Source organism: Carcharodon carcharias, chromosome 4 (assembly GCF_017639515.1).
Source record: "Carcharodon carcharias isolate sCarCar2 chromosome 4, sCarCar2.pri, whole genome shotgun sequence".
NCBI classification, from domain to species: Eukaryota; Metazoa; Chordata; class Chondrichthyes; order Lamniformes; family Lamnidae; genus Carcharodon; species Carcharodon carcharias.
The window spans coordinates 134,087,753-134,105,686 of NC_054470.1; the positions used below are offsets into that span (position 1 = coordinate 134,087,753).

Below are 17,934 nucleotides of genomic sequence, written 5' to 3' on the forward strand. Positions count from 1 at the left end.
TGAATGCAATCACAATTCAATGGCTGTGATTGTATTTGGCAAATATGCGAGGGACAGTATGTGGTTATTTGCTTCTTGCTCTGCCCCTCTCCCGATGAACAGACAGTGCTAGCATCATCAAGCTAATTGGAGGCTGTTCCTAGTTATCTTTGGTCTCGGAGATGTCTTAGAAGACAAAGTGGGGCGGAAGTGACATGGAGGAATGTCTGCCCTGAGGGTTAAAGCAAAATTTAAGCAGTACATTCTGTTGTTTCTACTTTTTAAAATTTCCATTGAATTCAAAGGAAATAGAAGCTGTGAAGGATGGAAATTGGGCTTCCAATTCCCGACCATCCATTTCACACTAACACACAAAGACAAAATCTTCTCTTTCTTTCCTTATTGGTCCCTGGTTAACTATTACTATTGTTGATTACCTGTGACCAGTTAGATCGCAAAGCCAGAAACAGAGACAGAATCGAAGAATTCCTAATTTACAACACCACCAGTATTTTGCATTTATATACCTTTAACACAATAAAACATCACAAGCTGCTTCACAGGAAAGTTATGGAACTGAATTTGACAGTGAACCACATTAGAAGATATTCAGACAAACGGTTACAGAGATAGATTGTAAGGAGCTTAAAGGAGGGAGAGAAGTAGAGATGTGGACAAGTTTATGGAGGGAATTTCAGATCTTAAGACATAGGCAGTTAAATGCACAGCTGACAATGATAGATAAAAATGGAGATGCACAGGAGGTCAGAATTGGACAAGTGTAGCAATCCTGGAGATTAATAGGACTGAAGGAGGTTAAAAAAGAGCAACAAAGCAATACACGGATTTCAAAACAAGGATGAAAATTTTAAAATTGACACATGCCAGACTTCAGCCAGTATAGGTTGGGTAGCACAGGATGTGGTTTGGCAACTGGGGCTGGCTGAGTGTTAGGACACAGCCAGGAGAGGTTTGGATAATCTGATATTAATGGAGAGGGGTAGTCCTGAGGCCAGCCAGGAAAGCAGTGGAATTATCAAGTATAGAGGTAACAACTTCATGGATGAGGCTTTCAGCAGCAGATGAGTTGAGGCATGGGAGGAGTCCTTTGATATTACAGAGGTGGAAGTAGGTGCTTTTAGTGTTTGGAAGTCCATCTTGGGGCCAGATACAATATCAAGCTCATGAACTGTCTGGTTCAGCTTCAGACAGTTGCCAGGGAGAGGGATGGAGTGGATGCCTAGGGAACAGAGTTTCTGGCAGGGACTAAAAACGATGGCCAGGATTTTCCCGTCAGCGATTTGGGGGCGGGGCCCACTCGCCAACAGGAAAATGACACAGGACGACAGCGGGAGGAACCCCCGACATCATCCTGGTCCCTTTAAATTTTCAGGAAGACGGGCAGACAGCGAAATCGGCTGTCCACCCACCAACCTGTCAATGGCCAATTAAGGCCATTGACAGGCTAATTAAGATCATTAAAGACCAGCCCGTCCAACCTTAAGGCTGGTGGGCAGGCCAGGAGCCCCAGCAGGCTCCTGATAATACATGAAACCTCATCCACTGGCGGGATGAGGTTTCATGTCTGTTCTTAAAAAGTTTCATAAAGTTAATGTGTTTCTCATTAACATGTCCAATGTCGTGTGACATTGTCACATGAGGAGAAATGTTAATAATTTTAATATTTTTCTATTTTTGGTGTTTTCTTACCTGTCAGTAATCTCCCTGAGACAGCACTTAGACTCAGGGAGCAGTGTGCACTTTGACAGTTGGGGAATCCCTCCCCCCGCCGCACACGAAGTGCACAGCGCTTCCTGTCAGGCAGGCACTGGGCAGGCCTTAATTGGTCTGCCCACTCAAAATGGCAGCAGGCCCCGTTTCGGTGGCAGGGGTCGGCTGTCCGCCTGCTGCCAAGCCAGTGGAGCCCGCACACCCACCAAAGGCAAAATTCTGCCCAATGTCTTCACTCAATGCAATATTTAATGGGAGGAAATTTCTGCCCATCTAGTACTGGGTATCTGATAAGTAACATGGCAATTGAGAGACAAGGAAACAAGAGAGATAGTGGTGATGTAGAGCCGGGCGTCATCAGTGCTAATGTGGAACTTCCTACTGATTCCCGATGATATCGCAATGGGCCAACATGTAGAAGAGAAATATGAGGGAGCCAAGATGGTGATCTTTGGGGGATCCCAGAAAATAATGGTGCAGAAGCAATGGAGCTGATTCTCTATCGATGAGTGAATGGCTAAGAATGGAATCATGAGTACCGTCCCGCCTAGCAGGATAATGGAGGTGAGTCCTTCAACTGCAGTCCCTTAACAGTTTAAGATTGAAGCCATACCTCCTTCTGCACGAATGGCGGAGCAGCAGAATGAGAAGTTGGAGCTGAGCATTTTGAAATTGGGGCGGAGGAGCTTTGGGTAAAGTCTGCTGACAGAGACTCCAGGACATCACCTTCGGTCACACTCTGTGATAGCAACACAATAAATATAGTTAAACCACCTTCAAAGGTGTTTCAATAACATGGATACAAAAATCTCAAATTGTCAACAGTGATGGCTGTTAATTGGCCAGCCAGCATGAAATCATGGTCGGGGTCTGATCGTGGGTAGCAGTCTGTTCCATGGCCACTCCCGGGCCCACCAATCGCACCTGCACACCGACCTAAAAATCCTGCCCCATGTTCCCACAAATCATCACCACTGACATCGGAAACCACAGAGAGCCAATGTGCAAATATATAATAATTATTGTCAGTAACTTAGTGCATCTGTACGAAAGAGAAATAATGAGATGCCATTTTCTCTAAATGTAACCATGCTTTATCATTAAATATGCATTATCTAGAAACTGGAGGTTATAAAAAAATGTACTGATCCTTTAACATTTTCAGTTTTTTTTCCCCCTCTGATCATAAAACGAAGAGCAAGAAAATGCTCTGGAGGTTTGGAGAAGTGATGGGAGCAAGGTTTCAAACAAGCAAATGTCCTTTTCACTATGATGTTCCTTGTGTTCCACTTATTTTTATATATCTCTTATCCTCCTATCCAACACTGTGAGGAAGACCAGACACTTTCACCATTTTTGTTTGTGAGTGTGGGGTCCTCCAATCTTGGGCAATAGCTAGAGTATGACTGCTGATCCAAGCCCTGGCAATGAATGAATTGATATCCTTCAACAAACTCCCACCACCATCATTAATACAATAAGGCCATAAAGATCACTGACTTATGGGGATGGTGTCCTGAAGAATGTCTTTGTAGGGAACCAAATGTTCTTACAAGAAAGAAACTTCAGCTTTACCTGCTCTGTGACCTTTGGTTTTGCTCCTGGACCAGTGGATGAAGGGGTCACTTTACCTTTATCCTGTTACAAGAAACAATATGTCATCAGATTTTTATTAGGGGCATCAGAATTGTATAAAATTGAAAGCAGCTGTTAAAGCAGCAAAATAAAGAAAGTTAAAATGACATTTAGAAAGGCCAGTTTAGACATCTTTCTCAATGCTCACTGCAGATATTTTTTGAAAATACAAAAAAGTTATTGGCTTGTTTCAAATTGATTCTTGAATCAAACCTTAGGATCAGGCTGCTCTTTAAATCTGTAATCAGGCGGTATAGACCCTTCAGTTTCTCCCACTCGTTCAGCCTTCTTCTTAGTAACATCTGATTCCTGAAATGTGAGAAATAAAATTATTCAAAGCCAATATTCACAATGTTGGGATTTAATGTCCACATACTGTACTTCAATGGACGATAATTGGAGTTAAGTGAATCAAGCGAACATTTAGGAAATTATTTAAGGCAGTGAAAAACCTGCCTGTAAAAGGCTAATAAAAGCTCTGGAATTTGCTCTCTAAGCTTCTCAAAATCTCAATCTTTCCATTCTGCCATAAAGTTCTCATTAGAATCTCTCTCTTTAATATATTTCTCCTTAGTTAAGCTTTTGGTCACCTGTCTTAATGTTTCCATATGAGATTCTGTGTCAAATTTTGTTTGATAATGTCCCTCTCAAACACCTTAAGATGTTTTACTCTATTAAGTGCACTATCTCAATGCAAATTATTGTTGTTGGGCTAGGGAAAGGACAGTGTTACCAACAGACCAATATTAGCATACAAATGTATACAAGCTCTACTAAGTTAATTATTCAAAGATTGAAAATATCAGGAGACAATTTTCACTGATACCTTCACCGCAGGACCAGTGTATTTTGGAGCCGAATTGTCCGGTGCTTCTGATGGAAGTGTTCCTGCAAGTAGGTCAAATGGATCTTCATCCTTTAAAAAGAACAAACATCTTTAAACTTTGTGACAAACATCAAGGAAAAATCTGACAGAGGTGAAAATGGTGCTGATAACAACTAAAGCAACTACTGCTCACAATTAACTGATTGACCCTGGGAGTGTGAGTAGAATAATTATAATTTTAGTCTCTACAATCACTTGGTGAACTTGAAATCTGTTTTTGTGAATTAGTGGGGAGAATTTTCTCGCCGTCGGGGGGATTGTGCAGGAGCAGGCACGGACGTGTGCACAGCCGATTACCGCCTATGATCAGCTGGGCGCTGCCATTTCATGTGGGCGGGCCAATTAAGTGTAAAATAATGGGTGCAAAATTCAATCGCCCTGATTGTCAACTGTGGTTGCTGTCACTCCTGTCAAGCCCAATCGTGTTGGAAAAGAATGGGTGAGACAAAGATCATCCACCCATCTCATTTGTTTAATGGCCTTGTCAAAGAGTGGACACACGACTCTCCCCATCCTCCTCGCTGTCCCCACGTCTATTTCTGTGCAGGCGTTCAGAGCGCACACTCAGTGGTGGAGGGAAGAGCAGAAGGCACATTTAGCGGAAAGCACATGTTCCAGGTAGTCTCCCTTATTTAAAAGGCACAGTCTCTCTAAAAATGAATTTGCAGCAAGGCATTGCAGGCTGCTGGGTAATTGGATGTGGACACTTAAAGAGAAGCCATGTCACTGCAAGGAAACAAGAGGGCTCCTAGATTTAATGCTGCTGCCTTAATGCACTCTGTCAAGAGAGATGAAGGCAGGAGGGAGACAATTTTTCTGGCAGAGGACAAGAACTGATTGGCTGACTTTGATCAGAGAGTAGGAGCATGTGATGAGGGTAGTCAATGCCCAGAGTGTAGCATCACAGACATGGCAGCAGTGCCAGAAAAGTTTAATGACCTCACACGGATGGTCAAAGTGAGTGGATGCTTCTGCTTTTCACATATTAGACACACTACACCACGCATCTCCCACTGCTCAATCCACCACAACACTATCAGTAGTCCAGCAGCACACCCTCACACTTAGGGCTCATTCCTAATATTCTAACAGTACACCTCATCCATACACACACCATAGAAGCAGCCACACCTCTCCCTGCCTTTATATTGAGTTATTCAGAGGGGTTGAGGAAGTGAGAGACCTTGGAGTGCATGTCCTCAGGTCCTTTAAGTTGGCAGGACAGGTGATCAAGGTGGTAAAGAGAGCATATGGAATGCTTTCCTTTATTTTCCAGCTATTTTTGTTTTTGCTTCAAATGCTTTCCTTTATTGGACAAGGTATTGAACACAAAAGCAGGGATGTAATGATGGAACTGTATAAAGTACTGGTTAGGCCACAGCTGGAATTTTGTGTATAGTTCTGTTCACCACATTACAGGAAGGACATAACTGTTCTAGAGAAAGTGCAGAGGAGATTTACAAGAATGTTTCCGCGGCTTGAAAATTGCAGCTATGAGGAGAGATTGGATAGGCTGGAGTTGTTTTCCTTAGAATAGAGCAGGCTAAGGGGTGACCAAACTGAGGTGTACAGAATTATGAGGGGTATAGATAGGGTAAACAGGAAACATTTGTTTCCCCTAGCAGAGGGGTCAATTACCAGAGAGCGCAGATTTAAATTGATTGGTAGAAGGGTTAGAGGGGACATGAGGAAAAACATTTTCACCCAGAGGGTGGTGGGTGTCTGGAATTCACTGTCTAAATCGGTGGTTGAGGCTGAAACGCTCAATACATTTAAAGTGTACCTGAATCTGCATCTGAAGTGCTGTAACCTGCAAGACTATGGACCAGGTGCTGGAAAGTGGTATTAAAATGAGCAGCTAGTTTCTTTTTTCACTTTTTGGCTGGTGCAGACACAATGGGCTGAATAACCTCTTTCTGCACCAGAACTTTTCTATGGTTTTACGGTTCTATATAACTCATGCTATTCAGCTAACTTATGCATCACCCAAATATATTGACATACAGTTAATGACATTCTGCACTTGTCCAGGCAAGTGGAGCTATCACACTCCTGACTTGTGCTTTGTAGATGATGGACAGGCTGTGGGGAATCAGAGGTAAGTTACTCACTGCAGAATTCCCAGCCTCTGACCTACTCTTGTAGCCACAGTATTTATATGGCTAGACCAGTTCAGTTTCTGGTCAATGGTAACCCCCAGGATGCTGATAGTGGGGGATTCAATGATGGTGATGCCATTGAATGTCAAGGGGTGATGATCAGATTCTCTCTTGTTGGAGATGGTCATTGCTTGGCACTTGTGTGGCACAAATGTTACTTGCCATCTTGCAGCCAAACCTTTGTCTAGGTCTTGCTGCATCTGAAAAATTGTGAATGGTATTGACCACTGCAAACATCAGCAAACATTCCCATTTTTGACCTTTAAATGGAAGGTAGGTCATTGATGAAGCAGCTGAAGACAGTTGGGTCTAGGACACTACCCTGAGGAACTCCTGCAGTGATGTGCTGGAGCTGACTGGCAACCAACAACCAGAACCATCTTCCTTCTAGCTGGGTATGGCTAGGTTTTCCCCTTGAATCCCACTGATTTCACTTTTGCTAGGGGTCCTTAATACCACATTCAGTCAAATGCTGCCTATGGTGTTCAGTATCATTTGCAATCTCTCAAGTACTGAAACAGTCCTTACCTGCATGCAGCAAGACCTGAACAACATTCAGGCTTGGGCTGATTGGTGGCAGGTACCATTCGCAACACACAAGTACCAGGCAATGACCATCTCCAACAAGTGAGAATCTAACCATCTCCCCTTGACATTCAATGGCCTTACCACCACTAGCTTCCCTACTATCAACATCCTGGGGGTAACTATTGACCAGAAATTGAACTGGACTAGCCATATTACTGTGGCTACAAGAGCAGGTCAGAGGTTGGGAATTCTGCAATGACTAACTCACCTCCTGACTCCCCAAAACTTGCCCACAAGCCACAAGTCAGGAATGTGATGGAACATTCTCCACTTGCCTGGATGAGTACAGCTCCCACAACACTCAAGAAGCTCAACACCATCCAAGACAAAACAGTCTGCTTGATTAACGCCCCAAGCGGGTGACACAAAGATTGGCCGGGTGGTTAACAGTGAGGTTGAGTGTCTTGGGCTACAGGAAGATATAGACAGGATGGTCAAATGGGCAAATAAGTGGCAGATGGAATTTAACCCTGAAAACTGTGAGGTGATACACTTTGGAAGGAGTAATTTGACAAGGAAGTATTCAATGAACGGCATGACACTAGGAAGTTCTGAGGAACAAAGGGACCTTGGCGTGTGTGTCCATAAATCTCTGAAGGCGGAGGGGCATGTTAGTGGGGTGCTGAAAAAGGCCTATGGGACACTTGCCTTTATCAATCGAGGCATAGATTACAAAAGTAGAGATGTCATGTTGGAGTTGCATAGAACCTTGGTGAGGCTACAACTGGAGTATAGTGTGCAGTTCTGGTCGCCACATTATAGGAAGGATGTGATTGCACTGGAGGGGGTGCAGAGGAGATTCACCAGGATGTTGCCTGGGATGAAACAAAAGTTATGAAGAGAGGTTGGATAGACTTGGGTTGTTTTCGTTGGAGCAGAGAAGACTGAGGAGTGACCTGATTGAGGTGTACAAGATTATGAGGGACATGGGACAGGGTGGATAGGGAGCAGCTGTTCCCCTTAGTTGAAGGGTCAGTCACGAGGGGACACTAGTTCAAGGTGAGGGGCAGGAGGTTTAGGGGGGATGTGAGGAAAAACTTTTTTACCCAGAAGGTAGTGACGGTCTGGAATGCGCTGCCTGGGAGGGTGGTGGAGGCGGGTTGCCTCACATCCTTTAAAAAGTACCTGGATGAGCACTTGGTACATCATAACATTCAAGGCTATGGGCCAAGTGCTGGTAGATGGAATTAGGTAGGTAGGTCAGGTGTTTCTCACATGTTGGTGAAGACTCGATGAGCTGAAGGGCCTTTTCTGTACTGTGTGATTCTGTGATCCAACAACTTAATTATTCACTCCCTCCACTAAATAGCAGCTGGCTATTTGTACTGGGTGGTCTCTTTAAGATTGATGTGCAGTGAAGGGTATATGCATCTTAAAGGGAACATTGTTTATGAGCAGCCTGCTTGTTCCCTGTGCGGCACCTTCTCAATTGTTGAGCAGCTGTGCACCTGCACAGCTTAATAGGAACATTGGCCAAGTCACAAGAGAAGGCCCTGCTCTTATACATAGTGCCATGGGAACTCTGCATCCATTTGAATGGGCAAATAGGGCCCTTGATTATTGTCATATGAAAGACAATGCCAGGTTAGCCCAGGTGATGAGTGCAAGACTGTAGTGGGGCTCAAAGTTATAACCTTTTGAGTCAGATGGCAGAAAGCTGCACATTGAACACACTGATGCTGTACTGATCTATGCTGGCCAGCATTTTATTGCCCATCCCTAATTGCCCTTGAGAAGGTGGTGGCGAGCTGCCTTCTTGAACCATGTGGTGTAGGTACACCCATAGGGCTGTTAGGAAGAGAATTCCAAGATTTTGACCCAGTGACAGTGAAGGAACAGCGATATATTTCCAAGTCAGGATGGTGAGTGGCTTGGAGGGGAACTTCCAGGTGGCAGTGTTCCCATCTATCTGCTACCCTTGTCCTTCTGGATGATAGTGGTCATAGGTTTGGAAGGTACTGTTGAAGGAGCCTTGGTGAATTCCTGCAGTGCATCTTGTAGATGGTATACACTGCTGCTACTGTGCATCAATGGTGGAGGGAATGAAAGTTTGTGGATGTGGTGCCAATCAAGAGGGCTGCTTTGTCCTGGATGGTGTCGAGCTTCTTGAGTGTTGTGGGTGCTGCACTCATCCAGGCAAGTGGGGAGTATTCCATCACACTCCTGACTTGTGCCTTGTAGATGGTGGACAGGCTTTAGGGAGTGAGCAGGTGAGTTATTCATTGCACGATTCCTACCCTTTGACCTGCTCTTGTAGCCACAGTATTTATATGGCTAGTCCAAAACAGTTTCTGGTCAATGATAATCCCCAGGATGCTGATAGTGGGGAATTCAGTGGTGGTAATGCCATTGAATGTCAAGGGACGATGATTAGATTCTCTTTTGTTGGAGATGGTCATTGCCTGGTACTTGTGTGGTGCAAATGTTACTTGACACCTATCAGCCCAAGCCTGGATATTTCATCATTTTGCAGAAGGCAATTGAAGTCTCAAAGACATATAATTTGACAGCTCTGTTTCTGCTGTGAGCAGAATTAATATATTTCACATTTTACTCTCCCTTGTCACTTACCTTTGTGTCAGTTTTGCCCGCAGAAACTGGGGCAACTGTTGAAGCTTTCAGAGGTGCCTTTTGCAAGATAGAAAAAAAACATTCAATTTTAACTCTTTTTGGGAAAGTTCCAAAAACAATTTCCAATACTTCTTTTCAGATTTTAAAAGTAACATTTAATTCAATTGTAACTTTAAATGAAATGTGAAACTTGATCCTTAATCCTCTTGTTCAACAGGATAAGATGTCAACCTTGTCTGATAAAAATGTTCTCACTGAGATATCTTCACCGCTTTTCTCTGTCAGCGTTTGCAACAAACAAGGGGCAGGATTTTCTCCCTGTTGGCGGGGGTTGGGGGGGTGGGGGGGAAGTTGAAATCCGGGTGCGCAGAGGCAGGCCTCCAATCGTCGCCCCCCCAGATCGGGGGTGCGCCGCCATTTTACGTGGGTGGGCAGGCCAATTAAGGCCCACCCAGCATGACTTCTGCATGGAAGCGCTATGCACTCCCTGTGCAGGAGGGGGGGGGAGAATCCCTAAACCTGAGAGTGCGTTCTTTCGCGCATGCGCACAAAAGAATGCACTCATCTCCTTAAGGCTAAATGCCACCTCTACTGTAAAAAATATTAAAAATAGAAGAAAAAAAATTCCCTGACATGTCCCTTCATGTGACACTGTCACATGAGTTGGGACATGTCCATAACTTTTTTTAAAAACTTGAATTAAATTTTTAAAAACCAACATGAAACCTCATCCCGCCCGTAGATGAGGTTCCACGCTTTCTCTAATTCCCGCCTGGGCTCCTGGCCTGCCTGCCAACCTCAGGTTCATTAATTGCTTCAATGACTCTGACAATGGCCTCAATTGGCCATTGACAGGTCGGCAGGCACACAGCTGATTTTGCTGAGCCCCCGTCTACCTGAAAACTTAAATGGGGCGTGGTGACATCAGGAGTTCCGCCCGATGTCACTGCGTGTCATTTTACGCATCAGCAAGCGGGCCCTACCCCCTGCTCGCCGATGGGAAATTCCTGCCCGAGTCCTTATTCCCTGCGATTTCAATCCCTATCCCAACTTTTTCATGTTCTTTCTCCTCTGATTTCACTGCCCTCTTATCCTCCCTAAATCTCTCCCCAACCCAAATTCATGGCCACCCCCTTGACCTTATCACCTCATGTGGTCATGTTAGTCCGATCATTCGGAATTACAGATAAGGCCACCTCCAATCATTTCCTTATATCACTCACCACCCAAATCCCCCTTCCACACCCCAACTGTACATCCTTCGGTACTTTACCTGGAAAAAAAACTATCCCCAATTTCACTTACAATTGCACTTTTAAAATCCCCAACTGTGTGGCCTTTTGTCCTCAGTTCGTCACATTTCATCAGCTACTGATTTGCTCACCGAACCATCACCTCCACATTTGATACCCTAGTTACTCGCTTTCCCCTGGCTGTACCCACTATGGCCCTCGTCTTCACTCCCTTAAGCTCAAGGGGTGCAGATCCAAAGGGATATGGCACACAACTGATTTAGCCATCTTCCACCAGATCTGGGAAAACCACATAAAACACCATCAGTCCTGCTGTTGTCTGCTGAAACTGCCCACTATTCCAGGATCATCTTGGAATGCAAAGGTTCCTGGTTCCTTTCTCCACTGCAAAATGTCTTCTTAAATCCCTCTCCCCTTCTCCTCTGCCCTCACCTCTAACAACAAGTGAAAAAAGCTCATGGACTACTTTGTCACTAAGATTGAAACAATCCAATCTGCTGCCTCTGCCCTCCACCACCCGCACCACCCTTCCACTAACCCACCGGACCAATCTTCCTCGAAAACTCCTCCTTGCCCTAGCCCTGAACTCCCATCTTTCTCTTGTTTCTCTTTTATTTGACCTCATGTCCTCTTTGAACTCATCTTGTCCATGGCAACCACTTCCTGCTCCCTCGACATTATTCCCACTAAACTGCTAATCACCCAACTTTTCCTCCTGATCTAAATGTTAGCTGATATTGTCAATGTTTTTTGACAGGGCTGATGATTATAGAGTTAAAGGAGAGGAGGATGACATGAGATGAGAGAAAATCAACCTTGGTCCCAACAACACTCAAAAAGTTTGACACCAGCCAAGACAAAGCAGCCGTCTGATTACCACCCCAGCCACTACCTTAAACACTCACTCCTTCCACCACCACTGCAGACTGACAACAATGTGTACCATTGACAGGATGCACCGCAGCAACTTTCTAAGGCTCCCTCAACAGCAGCTTCCAAGCCTATGACCTCTACCACCTGGAAGACAAGTGCAGCAGTTCATGGGTATCACTGTCTCTGCAAATTCCCCTCCAAGTCACGCACCATCCTGACTTGGAACTATATTGTCATTCCTTCACTGTCGCTGGGTCAAAATCCTGGAACTCCCTTCTGAACAGCAATGTGGGTGCACCTACACCTCATGGACTGCAGCAGTTTTAGAAGGTATCTCATTACCACTTTGTCAAGGGCAACTGGGAAGGGCAACAAATGCTGGCCTAGCCACATTCTACTATTTAAATAGAGAGAGGCAGTAGAATGCTAAAGAATAAAGGGATCTGACTGCCCTTGTACATTAATCACAAAGTTAGCATGCAGGTAAAGCAAATAATTAGGAAAGCAAATGGAATGTTGGCCTTTATTACAAACGGGGCAGACTATAAAAGTAGGGACGCCTTGCTACAGCTTGTACAGGGCATTAGTGAGACCACACCTACAGCCCTGTGTACAGTTTTGATCTCCTTATTTAAGGAGGGACATACTTGCATTGGATCAGGTCAGAGAAAGTTCACTTGGCTGATTCCTGGGTTGAAGGGGTTGTCTTATGACAAAAGGTTGAGCAGGTTGGGCCTATACTGAGTGGAGTTCAGAAGAACAGGAGGTGATCTTGTTGAAGCATACAAGATCCAGAGGGGAGTTGACATGACAGATGCTGGTTTAAACAATGGGCCGTAACTTCCGAGCTCCAGGGTATCATTTTGGGGTGGGGGGCATACCCCAAAGATGCGCTGGAGAACTCACCCCCATGCCCCTCAGGTAAGATTTGCAAAGTAATTGTCTAGAAGATTTGGTGCAGCACAGATTTCAGGGGATTGTATAGGCGGAGGGGGTTTCAGAAATAAGGAGGGGCCAGCAGCCATGGAGGCACTTGAGATTTAAAACTGAGGTATTGACAGACTTGAGCTAATCAATGTCAGTGAGCACAGCGATAACGGGCAAAATGGACTGGGCACAAATTAGGATACGGTCAGGAGAGGTTTGGATAATTTGAAATTTATGGCGAGTGGAAGGCAAAAGGTCAGCCAGGAAGACACTGAAATAGTCAATTGTAGAGATAACAAAGTCATGGATAAGGGTTTCAGTAGATGAGTTGAGGCAAGGGCAGAGTCAGTTGATGTTGTGAAGTGGAAGTGGACACTTTTGATGATGGAGCTGATGTGGTTGGAAGTCATCTTGGGATCAATTACAACATGAAGACTGTGAACATATTGGTTCAGACTCAGGTAGTTGACAGGGAGGAGGAGTTTGTGGTGTGGACTGCAGGCACTGGCTTTTGTCTTCCCAACACTTAGATGGAGGAAATGTCTGCCTATCCAGTACTGGATGTCAAACAAACAGTGTGACAAATCAGAGACAGTAGAAGTGTTGAAAGCAGTAACGGTGAGGGAGACCTGGGCACTGTCAGCGTACACGTGGAACCTGATGTTGTGTTTTTCAATGAGGGGCAGCATGTAAATGAGAAATATGAGGGGGCCTAGATTAGGTCTTTGGGGGGCTCCAGGTATAATGGTGGAGAAACCATTTGCAAATGATTCTCTGGCTGTGACTGGATAATTAAAAATGGAATCACATGAGTGCTATCTCATCCAGCTGGATAATGGAGGAGCAGCCTCCCCCACTGCAGTTTCTAACAGTTTAAGATTGAAGCCATACCTGCTTCTGCATAGATGGCGGAGCTGCAGAGTGAGAAGTTGGAGCTGAACATTTTGAAATTGGAGCTGGAGAGCTGTGGGTAAAGTCTGCTGACAGAGACTCCAGGACATCACCTTCTGTCATACTCTGAGTGAATAATGCAATAAATGTAGTTAATCCATCTCAATGCACGTAAGAATCTTCATTAGCAGCAATTGCCATTAATTCCCCATTTTCTCCTTCCCTCACTTTAGGTTCTCACATGTCAATGGGCAGAATCTTCAGGTTGGTGAGCGGGGGCGGGCCCTGCTCAGCGACGCATAAAATGACGCGCGGTGACATCGGACGTGCATTCCCAACCTCACCACGCATCATTCTGATCCTCAGTTCAGCAGGCGCGCACGTTACATGAGGGTACACGTCTTAAAAATGTTTTTTTTCCTTAATAAAATTTTTAAAATTGAAACTAATTTCCCTGAGGTAGCTACGTGCCTTGGGGAGATTTCTGTGCTCTTTCACGTGCATACGCAAAAGAGCGCAGGCCCTAACTCAGCCTACTCCCCTCACCTGCACAGGGAGTGCACAGTGCTTCTGGGTGCACGTCACACTGGGTGGGCCTTAATTGGTCTGCCCACGTAAAATGCGGCGCACAGCCGATCACTGTCTGCTCCCGTCCAACCCCCACGACAGGGAGAAAACTCTCCCGCTGGGGTTAGGAGAATTGATGGGAATGAGGTTTCAATAAACACATTTCATTTTCTCATTTCTAACATTCCTTATGTTCCAAGTATATTTGTATTTCTCTTATTCCCCTGCCCAACACTAAGAAGGAGGTCACACACACTCACAGTTTTTGTTTCTGTGAGTGTGGGGTCCTCCAATCTTGGGCAATAATAGGAGCATCATTGCTGATCCCAGCAGTGTCACTGAGCTTATTCAGCTGTAACCAGTGCCATTAATAAAATGTTATGAGAGTCACTGACATATCAAATGGCATCCTGCAGAGTTTCACTGAAGGGACCAAAATACTCTTACAATAAAAAGGAGAAGCTTTACCTTCTCTGTGACCTTTGGTTTTGCTCCTGGACCAGTGGAGGAAGAGACCACTTTACCTTTACCCTGATACAAGAAACAAATTTTATTTGAGTTATATGGAGTTGAAAGCAGGTGTTAAAGCAAAAACATAAATATGGTTAAATACTACAGCATTCTATACCATACCAACACATGATGCCAATGTGAAAGGCAATTGAACAATAAGTTGAACTGCAAGGGTATTTAGTTATGACACAACAAGATTAACAAACAAAATATGCAATCATCACTGTTCAACTATTGGGCAATTTCTATTTTCTAATTCTGTCCGGTTCTTTGCAAGATTTAATATCAACATAATTTCTACTATTGCAACAAATTACGAGTGTTTTTTTTTAACATTAGACCGTTGTAGAAATTCTCCTCAATATTCAGTCATGGATATGTTTTGAAAAACAAACTTATTGAAACAATTAATGCCTTGACTCAAATTGATTCTTCAACCAAACCTTAGGATCCTGTTGCTCTTTAAATCTGTAATCGGGTGGTATAGATCCTTCAGTTTCTCCCACTCGTTCAGCTTTCTTCTTAGTAACATCTGATTCCTGAAAATGAGAAATAAAATTATTCAGGACCAAAATTCACATACTGAGATTCAATATCCAGTAACATAATTTCAATAAAATAATAATTGGAGTTAAGTGAATCAAGGCTCTGAAAAAGCTGACTATAAAAGGCCATAGCAGTTGACCTCAATAGCAACAAAAAGGACCTGGAGGGTGCTTCATGTGCAGTCCCATGCTATTTAAGCCAAGCTCGCATAAAGCAGTCTCATGCCTCAGTCAGAGGCATTGTGGGTGTACAGGTCGAGTGATTATGAAAAGAACACAGTCAAAATAATCTGCCATGAAAATTGGTTCATTTACACATCCATGAATCTGGCAGGTATTCTGTAGAGTGCTGATTAGGCACTTTACAGCCTTCCGGACTTAACACTGAGTTCAACAATTTCAGATCATGAATTCTCTCCTCCATTCACCCACCCCACCCCCTTTCCGGTCCCTTTTCTAATAATTATTATATTTTTTTTAATATATTTTTCTTTTGCCACCTATTTCTATTATTATTTTTAAATTTATTTCCATCCATTGTTTTATCTCCACCTTGTGGCCTATTTCAATCCCTTCCCCCGCCACCCCATCCCCACTAGGGCCATCTGTCACTTGCTCATCCTGCTTTCTACCCTTAATGTCACCATTAGCACATTCCTTAGCTAATATCACCACCCCTTTGTCCTTTTGTCTATGACATCTTTGGCAATCTCTCCTTTGCCGTCACCTATCAGTGGCCCTCAATCCAGCTCCACCTGTCCCACCCCCCTTAAACAGCTTAAATTTCACCACATTTTTATTTCTCTTTAGTTCTGAAGAAGAGTCATATGGACTCGAAACATTAACTCTGTCTTCCACTTCACAGATGCTGTCAGACCTGCTGAGTTTTTCCAGCTATTTTTGTTTTTGGTTGAGGCAGGTGTTCTACATCACTTTCTCTGTTGTTGGCAATTATTGTCTTTAAGTTCAGGCGTTAAAGCTCTACGTGGGTTCAATGAGAAAACCAAGCAACGTCAGGCAAAAATATCTTGAAGTATCTTCAGATATTTTTCAATATTAAAGAAGCTATAAATGCATGGAATTGTTGATCTAGGAGACATTTCACCATATCTTGTGCAAGGAAAAGTAATAGATGTGCTTATTTTAAAAAAAATGTTAAAGGCTCACAACTGGAGGAGCTGAGAGTAGCAAGTGGTGCCATTACTGTTACAATTACTGTTATTGTTGGGCTCGGGAAAGGACAGTGTTACCAACAGATTACTTTCATATGTCCAGATGTATATTAGCTCTACCAAGAAATAGATCAACAAATTATATAATAATTATTTAAAAACTGAAAGTATCACGAGATAAATTTCATTTGTACTTTTACTTCAGGACCAGTGTATTTTGGAGCTGAATTGTCCGGGGCTTCTGATGGAAGTGTTCCTGCAAGTAGGTCAAATGGATCTTCATCCTTTAAAAATAAAACATTTTTTCAATTTGTGGAAATATATTCTGACAGCAGTGAAAAATGTTACTGAAAACAACTGTTGCTCACAGTTAACTGACAATTTCCCAACATACTCCATCTGAAGGGGAACTTTGACCCTGAGAGTCTGAATTTGAATAATTATGGCTTTAGTTTCTACAATTGGTGAATTTAAAAGCTGCTTTTTGTGAATCGATGTATTTGGCACACATGTGGGGAAGCACGGTGCAGATAAAGAATAGGATTCTGATGATATTTGGAATAAAAGGCTGGAAGCATTGTGGTGTCAGGTCTGCTTCCGGAAGTGTGTGATGTGATAATTGTTGCAGTCTGGATTTGGCTAAAGTATGAGAAACTATTGCTAAATTACTAAAAATGAAAAGCATAGTTTGGGATAATGGTATTAAGAACTGATCCGAGATTATCTCCGAAAAATATTCAATAAATGATCTATAAAGGTGTTCTTAATTAATTTGTTTGTGGAATTCCTTTGCTGTCATTGGCAACTGCCATACATATCACATTTTACTCTTCCCACCCCCCCAACCTCACTCCCCCCCATTTACTTTAGCATCACTTTTACCTACAGAAATTGGGGCAGCTGTTGGTGCTTTCAGAGGTGCCTTTGCAAGAAAGAAAATTCAGATTTCATTTTCTCTTTCTCTGATTTGACTACATCAAGTTTCCAAAATTATTTCCAACATTGGGGTAATGGAGTTAAGAAATGTCCGTTGATGATATCTGAAAGGTATCTAATGAATCTGTGAAGATATCCTAAATCAACTCCTTTGCTGGTATTTCCAGTTGCCCTAGTGTATCCTCTTCAAAAATATACCACCTGCAATCTCTGAGTTCCAGGGATTGTTTGCCTTTCGTTTATGGGATTTCCACTGACTTTTCTAAAGGGCGAAAACATGGACGGCACTGTACACAACCACAATTCTAAAGACCATGCTGGGGATGTACTGATGGCCTCTTCCAGGCCTATTCACACACTGAATCAACTGTCAAGCATGTGAGTGCTTTGTTCTAGGCATACTTGGGTAGTTGAATGAGTGGCATTGTATAATTCTTCTGCAGCTATACCGATTCTACCCAGAGGTGTCAGCAACTATGGAAGGAATAGGTTTCCCTTGTCACCCAAGAATTATCCTGGGAATGTTCTTGCTACTAAAAAAAGAAATGAAACATGAGCCTGCCACAGAATGCAGACACGTAACAGACCCTAGAAAAATGCACGTACTATTGGCGACTGCAAAGTGTGGTTGACACTTTGAGGGAGTATTTAGTTAGTTCATGTAGTTTTGTGGGTTTATGTATGGACACATACATAAATTTTCTGCCT

At 43.5% G+C, this 17,934-nt stretch overlaps 1 protein-coding gene across 11 annotated transcripts in view; it reads right to left on the bottom strand.

Moving 5' to 3' along the window:
- cast (calpastatin) overlaps positions 1-17,934 on the bottom strand; it is a 228,683-nt gene that overhangs the window by 82,102 nt on the left and 128,647 nt on the right. For 10 of the 11 annotated variants that reach the window (XM_041185929.1, XM_041185937.1, XM_041185934.1 and 7 more), the window contains 9 exons: positions 16,485-16,574; positions 15,017-15,112; positions 14,529-14,591; positions 13,494-13,619; positions 9,550-9,606; positions 4,172-4,261; positions 3,559-3,654; positions 3,286-3,348; positions 2,324-2,449 (listed from right to left, as the gene is read on the bottom strand). In XM_041185929.1, the coding sequence (XP_041041863.1) occupies positions 2,324-2,449; positions 3,286-3,348; positions 3,559-3,654; positions 4,172-4,261; positions 9,550-9,606; positions 13,494-13,619; positions 14,529-14,591; positions 15,017-15,112; positions 16,485-16,574 (807 nt within the window). The remainder of the gene's footprint in view (positions 1-2,323; positions 2,450-3,285; positions 3,349-3,558; positions 3,655-4,171; positions 4,262-9,549; positions 9,607-13,493; positions 13,620-14,528; positions 14,592-15,016; positions 15,113-16,484; positions 16,575-17,934) is intronic. The other variant, XM_041185940.1, reaches the window with a different exon arrangement.